We start from the raw sequence: 17572 nt of genomic DNA, 5'->3' as shown, positions 1-17572 counted from the left end.
TGTACTCACTTTAGGCATTGTAAAGTCAAACTGAAGTCTTATAACGCCCTCCACATATATAAATAGAATACTTCTAAGCCCTCCAAGAAAGAATGGGATGTATATACCTTATAGTAAGACGGAGTACAATAGGAGAATACCCGTTACACTTGCCTCCCTCCTGCCTCGACTGGGAAAGGCCGGCTTGCCAGGTCATAAATGCTGCATTTCACAAATTTTCGCCTTTGTAACTGCAAGTACAGTCCAGTAAAAAATATGGTTTTTAATACGAACTTCATGTACTTGAACTCTATTCCACATTGAAGCAACAGTCCAGCCTGAAATTTATTTTGTAATACTAAACATTATGGAGCCGAAATTTTACATTATATCAAAGAATTGTTTCTAAAATGACAAAAATATGACCTTATTTCAAAATTATGCCAAAATATGCTGTAAAACCAATAAAACTCTAAAATATGCATTTATATGCACAATAAAAACGACATAATTTCAATAAGAATGACTGGAAACATGCATAATTACATTTAAAAATAGGAATAAACCCTAGGAAAAAATATGACATGTCATAGAAATCCGGGCCCTAGTAATGAATTATGCAAGAAAGGCACCATGAGCAAATTTGAGGAAATTTGCCTGGTGGGATTCAGGAAAACGACGAAAATTCTGACAGAACAGCTGATCTCCAGTTAGAAATTTGAACATGGTGGCTTCAAAACAGGAAACAGGAATATTACCCCCTTGACTGGGATGTTTGGTTTATCTTGTTGAATTGTTGGTATTAATATTAATTTAAATGAAATATTTATTTTGAATAAAAATGATATATTCCCATTGACCGGGTTCAGAGTTTGTGGAAAGTATGGTAAATACTGTTGTGTTGTATTTAATGCTTGTATCTGTGAAGGGTATTTCCTTTTATGAGAGAATTGTGAGTGCCCATTAAAGTAAGATTTATCAAACCGTGGAAAATGTTTTATTTTGCCAACTATTGGAAGCAGGTGGTAATGATTTAGATAAATATGCCATACTAATAAACATATACAGGTGTTGGACAAAATAATTGAAACTCTGCAGACACTCTACACGTTTCGTTAACGTGATGGTGGACCACCTTTTGCCTTAAATACAGCCACAATCCTTGGAATGGACTTGTACACGTTTTGAACAGTCTCTAGTGGTATTTTACACCATTCTTGGAGAACATCTTCAAGTTGCTTTAGAGCTGTTGGAGGTGAGAACCTGTTCCATGCTCTAGTCTAAAAAATTGACTAGAGTGGTTCAGTGATGATCAAATGTGGTGACAGTTTTTTCGAGGGAAGAGGGTGAAGTATCTTCAGAAAATACATGCACTAGGGTCCCAAACACAAAATATCAGTTGTCTCGAAAATGGCTTTAACAGTTCGACAAATCTTATTCCTGCTCCCTGTGTTGTGTATCAGGTACCAACAGTGATCTACCAGACAACACTATTATCTTTCCAAGGTAATATAGTCAAGGTCAGTTGTATGTGAGAAAGTATGTGCATTGTCTGCACAAATTTTTCACCAGTGTGCAAATTACTATACTTTGTAATCCACCCACTGCACTTCAAAGGCCAGAAGATGGATGGGTAACATCCATTGTGTACATTGAGACTGACTTCATGGGCACAGTGAAATGACCTTACTGAGTCTGACTTTACATTTTCCAGGTAGTTCTATCCTTTGGGAATTTAAATGAAATTCCTAAAGCATAATGTATGCAACACAGACAAAGTCTCAAGGGCTTGATATGAATCACATAGAAGTGGGTTGTGAGGATGAGAAATGGATGGTATTTGCACAGTTGTAGGCTTTGATATTGTTAATTTTGAACCTTCAGGTATGTTTGCATATAACTGTCAACATTGACATGCCTCTGAATCTCCACATTACTTCGAATATAAGACACCTTCACATTTAAGATGCATCCAATTTTTAAATGAGGCTTTTGGGAGAAAATTAGAAAGTTGTATTTATTTCAGTATGTTTATTTAGAACACATCATTTAAAATAACGCATTATTTAGAACAAATTTAAAGTGAAAAGTAATGGAAAATATACCAGAATGAAATGGAAATTTAAAAATTTCGCTACATGCATATTTCTTTAATCAGAAATTTCAATCAGTAATCCTTCTGTCGCACTTTCATTTCCTGAAGATGATGCACCCTTGCAACTTTGTTCACTGTTCTCCCAAGGAACATCATCTTGCATTTCAGCTTCCACATTAGACAAACAGCACTTTAAAAATGAGTTTGGAATGTTATTGATGGGCACTTCTTTCCAAGCTTTTGATATCCACTCCATTATTTTTTATGCTGATGCTCTTTGCCACTAGATGTCAATGTATGATTGTTTTTATTCACCCAGTCATCATAGTGTTTCCAGACAAGATGCTTGAATTGTTTGTTAATTGACACATCAGGTGGTTGTAATTGACTTCTCATGCAACTAGGAATTATCACTATTCCTTAACCTTTTTCTGATTCTCTTGTAGAGATGGCCATGAAATGCATCCATTGCAAGGGTACTCAGTGGCTTTGAGAAAGTCCCAGGCCAATGTTCCCATGCACATTCCAATGTTATCCATGCATTTTATTGGGCCTGAACTATTACATCTTTTGCAGATTTTTTTTGTCACTGTCTTTCTATTTAATATTATGTATGGTGGAAATTTATTGCCATTTGTGGTTATACACAGCATTACAGCAACACGTAACTTTTCATAGCCTGTGGTTTTCATTGCCACTTGTTTTCTTACAGTATAATTATGAGGCACGTCAGAAAAACCGCAGTCTTGTCTGCATTGCCAATTTGACTTAAGGAATACTTATTTCTTCAGTGTAGTCAAATAAGATGCTGAATTTCAATCAGTTTAATTTCAGATTCTAAAGGAAGTTTTTGACTAATTTTCATCCTTTGTCATGAAGATAAACCTTGAAAGGTACATTACTGTTTTTAGCACATTCTTTTGCTTTTGACATCAAGGCTTCCCTAGTTACAGATAATCCTTTATTTTGTATATCCATAAAATGGGCTGCACCATGGCTCAAGTGGTTAGTCGCTGGCATCCCACTGCTGCTGCCTGGGTTCAATCCCACGTCTGATCATGTGGGATTTCTGGTGGACAAAGTGGCGATTTCCCCTGCCAATCTTCATTGCACCAAATTCTCCATCATAAACACCTGGGGCAGGCTACAATAGGCCAATCAGTGGCCGCCATGCCGAGTGGACTCCACCCCCCGCTAAGCAAATTTTAAAAAAGAAATCTATAAAATACTCTAAAATCAAGGCATCAGAATGAGGAATTCACCCTTTCTTTGCTCCAGAAAAAGGATTTCTGTTTGTCAGACATGAAAATAGTTTTGTTTTTATACTTTGCCAATGACATACACATTCCTCACCTACTGTATACTTTCTGCTAGCTGCACAATTACCCATCTGTTCAGCATGCAGAATAACTTTTCTTTTGAATGTGGCATCATATGTAAAATGCTTTTTCATGAATAAAAATTGATAGAAAATTGAACACACTTGAACAGTAAGAATGTCAGGCAGTGACTGAGCTGAAATTTGGGGGTTTAAGTTAAAGGTGGGGTGGGTGATGCAGCTTTATGATTCACCCCGAATGTGTTTACATTATGTTCTTTCCAGGCTACCCTGTGGACAGTTTTTGAACTGGTGAATAATCCCTTGAATTTAAGATAAACCTCAGTTTTTCAACTGAAAAAAATGTACATCTTTGAAGTAATAGTACATTCAGCATTTAACTGTAGTAACCACAGTTACTCACCTCCAGCTAGTGCCAAGGTCAAGAAACTATGGATCTATACATCCACTCCTCCATATGCCTTCATGGCGTAGTGCCTAATTCATTGAGCACAGAGACAACCTTTACCTTCTACCACAGTTGTACATAATATTGGTAATGTCTTCATTAAAGGTATGTTTGGGACATTCAGGACCATGCAGTATGGCAAGTTGCAAAGAACACACATGAAAATTCTCTGTACTCAGGTGCAAATTGTCTTTCTAAGCATGTTCAAATTTGGAAGCGTTAAATCAACCAAAGATGTTTATTTAGTTTGTTCATTAACATAATGACTCCCATAGTGAGCACAGTGCTTCCCACAGATCCTGTATCTTGTACCAGGCCAGTGACCAGTGTCTACCCTGTTACGCTTTGATATGTTGTCATGCAACCATGTGATCACATGTAAGCTTTAACAGAGAAGGAACCACAGAACCATCCAGTGTGAAGCTCTTATTGCTGCCTGCTTCATGTTGGTTTCTTTGCATACTCTTCAGCCCTGAAGATGGAAGTGATATGTTCTTCTGAAACATTGGTTGATTTTTGCTGGAATATATGGAGTCATATCCCAGAGAACGGGACTCATAATGACCACCACTGTGAGAACCTCAAATCCTACATTAACTTAACTATATTCAGAAGTAATTTATTAATTTATTTATTTCAGGATTTGTTGGTATGAATATATGCAAATCTAGAAGTTAACTGAATTAGAGCCTCTTCTCTCCATTCTTGAGCAAGAGACCAGTAGAGATTTGAGGTTTTCATGGTGATTAAGATTCAGATAGTTGTCTTCTGGGGTATGAATGATTGCTCAGTTGTTTTTCAGTGTTAACAGTGAAGCAGTAGGAGTGGATTTTGGGTTGCCTGCCTCATAGCATCATTTTGGTACCAACCCCATGCTGTGGTAAATCTAGTATCAGGGTTGTGACGGTTGTAATAAAGAGGTTGTATATCAGAGAATGAGATTAATTTCATTTTAATATATACTTAAAATATATTTTATTCTTTAATTTCTACAGCTACTACATCAACTATTTTAATAAAACAACAACATGGGAAGATCCAAGGCTTCGATATCGTCAGCTGGCACAGCCCACTCCACAGCAAGTTCCATCCTCTGTTCCAGAATCCATTCCCATGCAGGTATGTACATCTGTGTGAACATCTTTCATCACAAACATTTTTCATTGAAGTTCATTTCAGTCATTTATGAATCCAACATAATAAATGGTATGAAAAAGAGTTATTTTATTTTTAAACATTTTAATTTTACTTTTAACGTTTTGGATATTGAGTTTGAGACCAGTAACTCACATTCACATGTCTGGTTTGTTCTTGTACAAGACTTATGTAACTGCTGCTGTATGATGTATGCTGCTACTTTTGACTGCAGTGGAGAAAAGTAATGTGACAGCTGGGGAGTTTATGACCCATAGAGTTATAGGCATTTGTTGAATGCAGGGGAGTAGACTATCACTCATACTCAACAGTATACGGTTTTGCTTAGTGGATATTCCATAAATGACAGGCAAGGTTGAAGACATGGAAAGGAACTAGTAAACTTATGATCAGAAATTCATTCATGAAGGCACAGAAAGTAAAAGATTTAAGCGCACATTGTGGTTTATCATCGGTTTTTTGAGGGGTTTTTTTTTTTTTTGCATGAAGTGCATGGAATGAGCACAAAATTGGGACATCATTTCTATTTGTCTGACTGCATGTAACATCACCAAAGCTTTCCAAAAGGAATTTGAATTTGGTATTATGGTTCTACGTTAAGATTTTATCTGAATTTCATTTTCGTATTTATGGATCTGCTACAAACCCCAGATTATGTGAAGTTTAAATTGACCTTGCCATATTTCTTGCAGATGGCTTATCATGCAAAAATATTGTGTGTGACAAAAATTGTAGGTCTTGTTAACATCCATAACTTTTATTTGAAAAATATTTTGATGTGTACATTAACACAGTACAAGGAGATATTAATATTTATGTCATTAATCATCAAAGTATAAAGGTGGCTAATAAACCCTTTGAAACTCTAGCAAATATAAAATATTTGGGAATGATAGTAAATCGAAATTAATACGGAGAAATAAAGAGGAAATTAAATTTGTGGACAGCATGATACCGTTCAGTTCAGAATACATTGTCTTGACACAGCTGATTTAAAATGTAAGAATTAAAATATAGAACGTTTTAATTTTACCTATTATTTATATGGGTGTGAAACTTGGTCTCTGACCCTATGAATGGACAGAGACTGAAGATGTTCGAGGACAACCTCTAAGAAGAATGTCTAGAGTTAAGAAAGAAGAAATACAGTGCAGTGGCATTTTATGCAAGGATGGTGAAAGTTTGCACTAACTTCGCCGACAAGCGGCGGTCGCTTGCTCAGTTGGTATAGTTTGCTTGCGGACTAAAACCATGGAATTTGTTTTTTGTTTGCACTCCTGAAGACCTCGCATAATTCAGTACAAGTTTTTTCATAGGAATCCTGCTGATTTTTTTGGGATTCGCACTGTTTCAAATTTTGCACATAAAGTGAGACTTTATTAATGTTTTTCATATTGCACTATTTCAGATACGTATAATTTAAGTTCACATAAAGTTCGACCACACTGTAATGGAAGATGGGAAGACTACATAATGAAGATCTTCATGTGTGAGGTTTGAGGTGCTCATGATAATGGCTGTGAAGAATACTGTCATATCACATTGCGGACCAGTGGTTTAAACATTTAAATCACCCTGGGGACCGGCGTTTTTAAACCTACTACCCTAACTTGTGCACTGTTCACTTTAAAAATTAATATAAAATCTCCTAATTAATTTTATGAACTGAAATTTTTGGAGAACACTTACCAGAGCTCCTAGAAGTGCTTGCGCATGTGATATCTCTGGAAACATTCCCCTTTGTGAAGAGGCATTACGCAGAAGTTGCACATGTAGGCAGTTCTACTCTTCTTCTTGTGCTCTGCGCACACACGGCACTGCCTAGAAGGGTGTTTCTTCTTGCAATATTCACTCTTCACAATTTTCACGAGAATATGTTTCCGCATATCACCCGAGAGTCGGCCAGGGGGGTCTACTTGAGGCCTCTGATGGATGCGAACAGATGGCCCCGGCTGCACTACGTCTGTGTCTGATGCAGGTACTGCCGCCACCGTGATGTCAGTAGCCCAAGCTTTTGCCAGTTTCAGCAGAAATGCTTTGTATTTCAGAGTAGAATTTCTGTTCACCTTTTTGAAAAACGTAAATTAATTGAAAATTGCACAGTTTATAAGCTACAGTGCAACTTTCTTCGTCCATTTTACTGTTTTCCAAGGAAGGGAGTAATAGGCCAAGAACTGGTCGGCCCTATCAACTACTTTCATGAACATTATACTCGGAAATACAAAGAGGCTTCTTTACTTGCACGTGTCGTCTTTGAACATCGACCATGCTCGAATTGTGAATAGTGGAAACCATATTCACAACGCGAGTATCCCTCCAGGACTGAAGAAGAATGTCCCCCTTCCGTCAAAGAAACTATCTCCAAAAAACACTGACGCAACTTGAGACACGTCCGTTGGGTCCGATGGCATCTGCTTCACCCCCGGATCACCAGTAAACTTTCCCAAAGTGGGGGTTTTGTCCACTTTATCCCATGTAGCTGTCCCAACACTCGCACTTTCAACGGAGCTCTCACTTTCACTTGACACATTTTGGGCAGCCCTGTGGCCCCCGTCACTGTCACTGTCACTGATAATGGCCTCGCTATCAGAAGACGAAGCAGTTGGCAAATCTGATAGCTCATTGGAGAACATATCTAATATTTCCTGTCCTCCGAGAGATCGCAACTGCTTTCGTCTCTCAGCCATGTTGAACTGGTAGTTGCGTGGTTCATACATGCAAGCTTGGATTAGAACAAAGCCAATTTTGTTTAGGTTGTGACAGGAAATGACTCTGGTCGAGTTGCTAGATAAGGCAGCAATCATTCCCGAGGTCATCTACGCAGTAGTTACGATTCAGCGAAGCCACACAGTGATATATAGCATTTTGCAACATAACGTGACCATAGAGGGCCATATGGCCTGACCGGTCCGCAGCGCTTGGAAACGTAGAGGGCCATATGGCCTGTCCGGTCCGCAATGTGTTATGATGCAATGCTATGTAGTTTGGTAGATTAATACCAACATTTTGGAGGTACAGTAGAACTTGGTTATAATGTCATCAAAGGGACCTAAAAATAGTGTCGTTATAAACGCATGTCATTGTAACCGAAATGGGCACTTCCACAGTAGCCTTATGTTAGTCACGTAAAAATCTACCAAAAACCGAGTTAAAATGTTGCATTTTATAGTGAAATACCTAGTTAAGTACAGACTAACGTAACATTAACGTGGAATTGCCCAAATGTGTAATATCAAAGACATATTACAGCGCTTTTCACTGACAATACACACCGCACTAATACTGTATATTAAAGGTAGGCCTACTCACCAAATTACAGTAGATTACATCAATTGTTGTGCCTTACTGTACCTAGATACGAGTACAGTAATCAGTTATCTTCATCTGTTTCCTGTTACTTTCCCAATACACATTTTCTAAATTACGTTCAATGTCCATATCAGAGAAATTCAGGAATGAAAATGACGTTACATACGAGGTTGATGCATTTGTGCATGTCGTACTAAGCAAGGTATAAAAACAGTTGCTTTATGAGGAATTAGTTCGTACCATTGAATATTTGACGCAATATACAAGGTGTCGCAGAAACCGATGTTGCTATAACCAAGTTTTACTGTAGTACATTCCTGTGAAATGTCTGTAACAACCTACCAGACTGACAGTTTTACATCCCAGAAGACGATGTTCTTCAGGATCATCATACTTTGTTCTGATACAAAATTCTATACTAGTGATCAAATGACGGAGGATGGGATGGGTATGACATCTAGCACACATGCAATAGATTATAAATGCATACAAAATTGTAGTTGGAAAACCTAAAGTGAAGAGACTTCTTTGGAGAATAGGCATAGATAGGAGGATAATATTAAAATGGATCTGAGGAAAATAATGTTTGAAGATGTTGACTAGATTCATCTGGCTCAGGGTACGGTCCAGTTGTGTGCCATCATGGACAACGTAACAGACCTTTTGGTTCCCTTAAAGGTATGGAATTTGGTTACTAGCGGAGAGACCATTAACCTTCTTGAAAAGGAGTCCATTATTCAGTGCTGTTGATTGGTTTTCTCAAAAGCAGAATTCATGAAGCTTTGTACTGTTTCATTTTTAGTGTGTGTATCATTTGGGTTTTTGTATCAATCTGTAAAATTTTTATCCTCTTTCTGTTACACCTATAAAATACATCTGCTAAACTTAATGAAAATGGAATTCAGTTGTATTGTGGATCAAAGTAGCTAATGGTTTAATTATCATGTAAAAAGAGTAATACATCATCATCATCATCAGAGATAGGACTATGTTGGCCCATGCTTGCTGTGAAGTAAAGATAAGCTAGGCCAAGAAGAGTCAGGAATGGGAGTTGAGTGCAAGACTGGTATCTTTTTTCCATGAAACATTATATGTTTGCTGGCATATGGACCCTTTGCTAAGCGGTGACTGTAAAAAGTAACCATTGCTAGATAACACCCTCAGCATACACGCACGCAACGATAGAATGGGGTGTTCTGTGGTCCACACCATGGCTGTTTCTGGGCAGTGGCTTGGTGAACATGTGTCTGTGCCAGTGGACATGAACACAACAATAGTGGAACGGTGTTTTCTCTGTGGTCCATGCTGAGATGTTATAAGTGAGGGACAAAGTCATTTCAGTTCAGCCCCATGTGGAGGTGGGGTTGAATACCTCCACTGTGACCCTGCGAGCCATAGGAGGCGAAAAGGCAGGTTCAAAATCTGAGAGTAAAATATGACTGCGAGTTCCAAGGACTTGGATCTGAGAAAAACTTCGCTGGCAAGGGCCGGAAGCATGTACAAAAGACAGACCGACCTTATCAGAGGGTGCACCCCACAAAAACAAAACCGTAACTGTTAAACAGTAATAAATATCTGGTCATGAGTCCCAGATGGGGCTCAACACCAAGACTTACTGACTGTCAGTCGCAATGTCACTTTGACTTTGGTTTTCAGTTCAGTTGAGTTCAGTTCTGTTCTGTATGGGAGGCTGTGAAGATATGGTTAGTTGCAAGAGTGTGGCTGTGAAGAGAAGACTTAATGTGTGATATCTGGAGTGTAATTCAGTGAGATTTTTATAATTTCTGTGTTAAAATCCATTGCCAGGAAACGGTTAGTGGAAACTAGACTGAGGACACTAGTCAGTGTGAGTCAGTGATCTGGAAGTGTAGTCATGAGTTATGAGTGTATAAGTGGTCAGCAAATTGAGTCACCAATGCGAACCCGTCTGTAGTCACCCCTAAATCGTGACAGTATGTATGATCATCAAACATTATCAGTTTACTTACAAATTGTGTACTTTGTTTACCATTTGACAAACTTGGTAATTGTGATGGTGTGGATTCTTCCTTCAGATTCCCAGGAGCACATTTAGAGGAGCTGATAGTGACTTATTTACCCAGGAAATTCCTGCCTTGTGTGGAACCCGAAGTTTCATTACTGTGATTGCAAGGTTCTGCCATTAGTTCTTATCCTGAGTCTCATGATTCCAGTCTACACCCTTTAACCCTCATTTCTTTAATATCCATTTTAATAATGTCCTCCCATCTATGCCCATGTCTTCCAAGTGATCTCTTTCCTTCAGCTTTTTCCAATTAATAATTTGAATGAATTTTTGATCTGTCCCATGCGTTCTGTATGTTGCACACATCTACATATATATACATACATATACTTTTGCGTTTAAAAATATTCATAAATGTGCCATCGGCACCGAATATAAAACATGTCAACAAGCAAACAAAACATTGGACACTTATACATTCACAAATAAAATCACTAGCATATATAATCCATACTTGTCAAAAACACATACAATAGTTAAAAGGCAATACAAATTGCAGCAAGTATATATAAGCACAGCCAAGGACATAGTGTTTAGTGAAGTGTGCACTGTCAGACACCTCTTTTCCTTAGCTGTAGGTCTTGACAGAAAAGCAAGAATTCCTCAACAGTATAAGAATGGTTTTGAAGCAATATATCCTTTAGTTTCCCAATAAACCTTTTTTTATAATGTACTAACTCAATTAAAAAATCTGGTGACCTATTAAAAACTTTTACACTCATGCAATAGACCCCTTTTTGCCTCTTAGATGTGATTGAGGAACATGTAGGTTTCTAACTTGTCTTGTTGATTTACCATGAATTGTATGATTAAAAGTATAATGCCCCAAATTGTTTATCATTAGTATCATTAAAGGTAAAATATATTGAGAGGCCAATGTCAGAATTTTTAATTTTTTAAAAACTGTTCTACATCATTCTCTGGGTATAATTCCCATCATTATCCTGACGGCCTTCTTTTGTAAAAGAAAAATCTTCTTAACCTCCAATGAGTTTCCCCAAAATACTATCCCATATCTCATAATTGAATGAAAGTATGCGTGGTAAATCATCCTTAGTGTTTCAATATTGCTATACAATTTCATGTTTCTTATTGCAAAGCATGCCTTGCCCAATCTAGACAACATCGATTCAATCTGTGACTTCCAATTCAGGGTCTTATCAATTTCAATGCCCAAGAATTTAAGGGGGGTTTCCTTATGCAATATCTCATCATTAAGCTTTAAATGTATAGTCATATTATCTCAATTAATTGTATCAAATTTTAACACTTTAGTTTCTTTCAGATTTAGAGAGAGGCCATTACATGCAAACCAATGGCTTAAAGAATTCAACACAATGTTAGACCTTACTTGAATTTCATCAAGATCAATAATGCCTGATACTAATATGCTTGTATCATCTGCATACAACAATAACTTATTATCAGTATTTAATGCTGATGACAGGTCATTGATATATAAAAGAAACAGCAAGGGACCCAAAATGCAGCACTGCATATTCAACAATCTCCCATCCTGAACAACATTTTTCATTCCCATTAGTATACAATTCCACTCTTTGCCTTCTGTTTCCCAAATATGACTTCAGCCATGTTAAAGTTTTACCACCAAGTCCATATGCTGCCAACTTGCTCAAAAGGATATCGTGAACCACACAATTAAATGCCTTTGTCAAGTCACAGAAAATTCCTAATGAATGACGGTGTCATTCCAAAGTTTCTAATATATGATTAGTTAGAGCATAGATTGCAGTTTCCATACTCTATTTTCTGTAAATCCAAATTGAGCAGATGAAATTAGATTATTTGTATGTAAGTGCTGCTTTATCCTGTTATACATCACTTTTTCAAATATCTTGGAGAAGATTATTAACAGTGATATTGGTATATAATTTGCCATAACGACCTTCTCACCTGTTTTGTGTATAGGTCTTACTGATGCAAATTTCATTCTATCAGGAAGAATTCCACGTTCAAGTGATGCATTAAGTATATGTCCAAGTGGTTTACTTATTTGATCAGTGCTATATTTTAATATTCTGCTAGAAATACCATCATAACCTGTAGAGTTTTTCGATTTTAGTGGCTTAAGTATGTTCCTTATTTCCACCTCAGTTATGGGTATTACTTTCAATTCAGGCAAGTTATCATACTTAAGAGTATTTAATAATTTAATTGCCTCATTTAATCAGCATTTTTTGTTGCCAAATTCTCGGTTACAGTTGTAAAATATTTATTAAATGTTCTCACTAATTCCTAAGGATCAGTTACTTTACTTTTCCCCACTTGCAATTTTGTTACTTTATCCGAGACCTGGTTTTTTCCAGTTTCTTTATTGATAATCTTCCAAGTTAATTGTATTTTATTTTCTGAGTTACTTATTAATTTTTGATAATACAGTCTCTCCGCTTCTCTTATTACTCTCACTAGTATCTTACAATATTTTTTATAGTATAACTTCGTCCATGATATGTATGCTGTGTCCGTCTTGTAGTGCACTCAATTTCACCTGTTATTTCACAACATGTTTTGGCAACATAGTGCCATCATCAGGTGCTCCATTTACGCTAATCTATTGCATTGCTTGCCATTATGTCATTGTAAAATTATTTAAAAAGTATTTAAAAATATTTGTCAATTATAATAAATTTTTATACACTAAAATCTTGTTAAGATATTCATCTTATTTGTCCCAATTCAAACCCGCACATGGTTCCTCCACTGTGGGAGTTGTTCCTCTTATACACCGTGTATATCGTGTCTCGTAATGTGTGTTCCCTTTTTGGCAGAGAAAATGAAACTTGTCCTACAGTTTTCTCTAGCTTCCTCCTGCAGTTCATATTCTCCTTGGCACCCCATTCCTATACACCTTCAGTTTATGTTCCTTCCTCAGAGTGAGAGACCATTTTTCACACTCATACAAAACAACGGAAAAAAATTGTAGTTTTGTATATTTTAATTTGTATGTGGTTAATGTTTTTAGATAGGAGGTGGGAAAACAGAGATTCTGAACTGGCAGGTAGCAAGCATTCCATGAACCTGTCTGCTATGAACTTTACCTTTTGTGCCCAGAAACATCAAGAATCAGGAAAGTAGTTTTCATTATGATGCACTTTACATGGGCTGCTTTAGTTAGTTTATAAACATTTTGATTCAAAGGTTTATTAAAGAAGGTTATGTTATGTTATGTAGTTAGTTGTTCTGATGACTTCTATTTATGACTATGAAACTTTGATTTTCATATAAAGTAATTATGTTTAATTTGTTAATGTTCATTATTACAGTAAGGATGCTCTTAACACTGTACAGTGAAACAGTGAAGTTGGCCACACCTGTGTCAGTCATTAGTCATAATTAGATTCATTTATATGGAACTGGCAAAATTGTATTAATCTACACATGACCAGCTTATCTTAGTATATTAGAAATCTGTTTATCTTGAATCTTGGCCACCTTGAATTTCATGCTGTGGTTTTATACATATTCTATTCATTATATGGTGGCTTTACAGAAAAATAATAGATTTTTATGCCAGTCTGTACAAACAAAACCCACACCATGCATCTGTCCCTTGTATGTGCCTGCTAAACACGCTTTTTACTCTTTTTTATTTGAAATTAATTAAAATTCATAAATAGAAATATCTCTGCCAAATTCATTTTAGAGCCTTTAATGATGTTAAGTATGTAGCCCATTGGTATGTGTGTGAAACAGAATACAGTAAAGTGTTTCACGAAACTTCTGTAGTGGCTGAAGTAACACAGTAGATTAGTCATATACATGGTGTGTTCAAAAAGTATTGAGCCGTCTTTTTTCCCCACGTAAAACAGTGAAGCGCGGGAGGCTCCCTTCAGTGGAGATGTGGAGGGGACATTCATGCGCAGTCATGAATTTTTTCCCGCCTGCAGAAAGTGTCAGTCGCTGGCAGTTGGCCTATGAGTGAGGACGTGTAGTGAGTGCTTGTCAGATTCCAGTAAGGTGTAAAATGACGGAACAACATGAGCAGTGATATCGCATCAAATTTTGCCCAAGTGGAAACCATTTGCAAGATTCAACAGGCTTTCGGGGACGATGCCATGAGCAACTCACGGATAAAGGAGTGGTACAACCGCTTCAAAGATGGCCGCACATCAGTGGACAGCGAACTGCGTTCAGGCAGACCCTCAACAAGCCGAAATGAGAATGTCATTGAGCAAGTGCGGACTTTGGTCATGGAGGACCGTCGTATCACAGTCCGAGAACTTGCGAATGGGATAGGGGTAAGCATTAGATTGGTACATTCAGTTTTGACCGAGGATTTGGGCATGAGGAGAGTGTCTGCGAAATTCGTACCGAAACTGCTAACAATGGAGCAGAAGCGACGCCATCTGGAAATCGCACGGGACATGCTGGACAATGCAAACAGTAACCCCAACTTTCTAAACACCGTGATTACAGGTGATGAGTCGGTTTATGAGTACGACCCAGAAACTAAGATGCAGTCATCACAGTGGAAACATCCGACATCCCCAAGACCAAAAAAGCACGGAAGGTCCACAGCAATGTCAAGGTCATGTTGACCATCTTCTTTGACTCCCGTGGGGTTGTGCATCATGAGTACGCACCACAGGGCCAAACCATCACAAAGGGATACTACCAGGAGGTCCTTCATCACCTTCGTGATGCTGTGCGGCGCAAACGACCAGATCTGTGGGCAGCAAAAACTTGACAGCTCCATCATTATAACGCACCCGCCCATTCTGCGCATGTGATCAGACTTTCATCGCCAAACAACATCTCTGTGGTTCGTCAGGCTCCCTACTCCCCCAACATGGCTCCATGTGACTTTTGGCTTTTTCCCAAGCTGAAAATGCCACTGGAAGGAACTCAGTTTGAGTCAAGAGAAGACATCATGTGGAATGCGACAGCCCGGTTGATCACCATTCCAAAAGACGCGTTCCAGAAGTGTTTCCAACAATGGTGGAAGTGCTGGGAGAAGTGTGTGCATTACCAAGGAGACTACTTTGAAGGGGGTTAGGGCTTTGTACCTCCAAATCAATAAATGTATTTCTGCCGACCAAAGGTTCGATACTTTTTGAACACACCACATATATGTATTCACTGTAAGTGCAAAATTTGGAAACTGTAAGACTTATTTCTGTAAGCTATCCACTTGCTCAAGTTGTGTGGGTTTGAGTGAAGTCATGGGTGGCCACCATAGGTTTCACTGTAATCAATTGATGTTAAACAAAAATGAATTACTGTAATAACTTTGATTTTGACATTAACATTTTACAGACTTTTCTGTCTTCAAATTATGTAACAGTTTCCTTATTGGTGTTTTAGCTATTCTAATGTGTGTGTCATCTGCTAATGATATGTCCTTGTCTTTTGCATCTCACCATTGGCTTTGACAACAGCACGGATCTCCAGATTCCAGAGGTTACCATGTGTACCCTTCAAATTCTTCCCAGTACCCACCACAACCAGCTTTCCAAAGTCCAGCCCCATATAGCCATCCATCAGTGTACTTTCAGGTAAATGTTTTATGCATGTATATCTATGCTGTAAATTGACATTTTTGCTCAGACCTGGAGCAGGAATTATTACTTAGAGACAGTGATAACTCTGGTAGTGTATGTTGCTACTTAACACATTCACCACCATGGAAATTTAAGTGGGAAATTTCAGTGCATGCTCCATTCCTACCTGAAGTAGTCTTATGCTTTAAAATAGAAATTAGTTTTCTTTAAATCTATTGAATGCATGTCATTAAACACCATATGTACTTCACTGTACTCATTATCTGTATGCATATTTTATAAAGCCTTCTATCTTATAGTCGCTGAAATAACCATGAACTTGGATTAAGTGCAGGGTGTTTCTGTTGGGATGAAAGTAACCTGGTCATTCTTGTATGAAAGTTGGTGTAAAGTTTAATAGTTTGTCTATTCTTTTTCCTGTTCTAACAATTTCATTCCATTTTGCAGCTATACGTTATAAACTGATTGGTAATTAAGTGAACAGACATGTACAGATGTCAGGTGTCATGGTTGGCAGTTGGAACAAACCTAACCAAATTTATGCATTTTCTGATTTGTGTCTTTATTATGATGTCAGTACTGCAGTCTCCTTTCTGACACTATGATTATATATTCAGCTTAATACTGTTTTAGGGTGTAAAGTATCCCTTCACCATAAGCCACACGGAGTTCCGCCTCCATGCTTGTGGTAAGCTATGTTTCTTGTCCATATTCCAGAATTAGAAGAGAGAGTGTTTGCTTCTGTGCAAGATGTCACAGCATATATGGTAAAACTGTAAAGTAAGACAGACATACTAAGATTTTAAGCTTTTCATAGCAGCTGAATGTAATGCAGCACCCTTGGGCGATCAGCCATATCAGTGCATCATTATGGATGAATTTCCAGCAATTTGGATATTGTCTTTGTTACCATCTTCAGGGATTGATGCGATGAGTGATGCAGCTAGTGGCTGTGTATGGTATATTTGTACAGTTGCTTTCAGAGCTTGGTGGCCTTGTCCATGAGGAGAGTCCACAGGGGAACAATGGATAATGTTGGGTGGTCACTTATCCTGTCTTGAACAGCTTTGAGGACCTAAAAGTTGCTTAACAAGTCACAAAATTCTGTACCTTTTGTGATATCTGGAGGTTCATTGCCATGTTCACAAGAGCATCTCTCACACGTCTATCCTGAACCAGTTGAATCCAGTCCGCATCTTTGTCGTTTTCCTTATGTCCATTTTAATATGATCCAGTATATATCCTGATCTTCCGAGTGTCCCTTCCTTTTAGGTTTTTAACCATGTCTTTTAGTGATACCAGTATCCTAATTATAATGGGTTGAAAGGCTTTCCCCAAGCTCAGTACTGCAACACAGAAGTTATAGTCTTGAATTGAACAGTGCACACACTGCTAATAATGGATTGTCATATTTTTGTGGCCTTGTTATAATTATTATGTTTCTGTAGTGGTTCCTGATTGTCTTCTCATGTTACAAATATTACGGTATTGTTGGAGTTCCTTGCCTTGGTCTCTTTCTTTTTTGTATATACAGAATGATTCATTGTCCTGTGCCAGACTTTAGGAGGTTGTTATGGAAATAATTTGGAACAAAAATATAAATAAATTGTCTAATTCATCACTCATCAAGTTATCAGGTTTCACAACTTCTTAAGAAGTAATTATCTATTCATGCATGCAT

At 37.6% G+C, this 17572-nt stretch overlaps 1 protein-coding gene across 3 annotated transcripts in view; it reads left to right on the top strand.

Moving 5' to 3' along the window:
* Nucleotides 1-17572, top strand: part of LOC111867722 — a 55971-nt gene that overhangs the window by 9475 nt on the left and 28924 nt on the right. For 2 of the 3 annotated variants that reach the window (XM_023857805.2, XM_023857808.2), the window contains exons 2-3: nucleotides 4857-4980; nucleotides 15769-15885. In XM_023857805.2, the coding sequence (XP_023713573.1) occupies nucleotides 4857-4980; nucleotides 15769-15885 (241 nt within the window). The remainder of the gene's footprint in view (nucleotides 1-4856; nucleotides 4981-15768; nucleotides 15886-17572) is intronic. The other variant, XM_023857807.2, reaches the window with a different exon arrangement.

The sequence above is a fragment of the Cryptotermes secundus genome, unplaced genomic scaffold (genome assembly GCF_002891405.2).
Source record: "Cryptotermes secundus unplaced genomic scaffold, Csec_1.0 scaffold1555, whole genome shotgun sequence".
Taxonomy (NCBI): Eukaryota; Metazoa; Arthropoda; class Insecta; order Blattodea; family Kalotermitidae; genus Cryptotermes; species Cryptotermes secundus.
The sequence above is the reverse complement of the archived record's forward strand: the minus strand, read 5'-3'. Positions and strand labels throughout refer to the sequence as shown.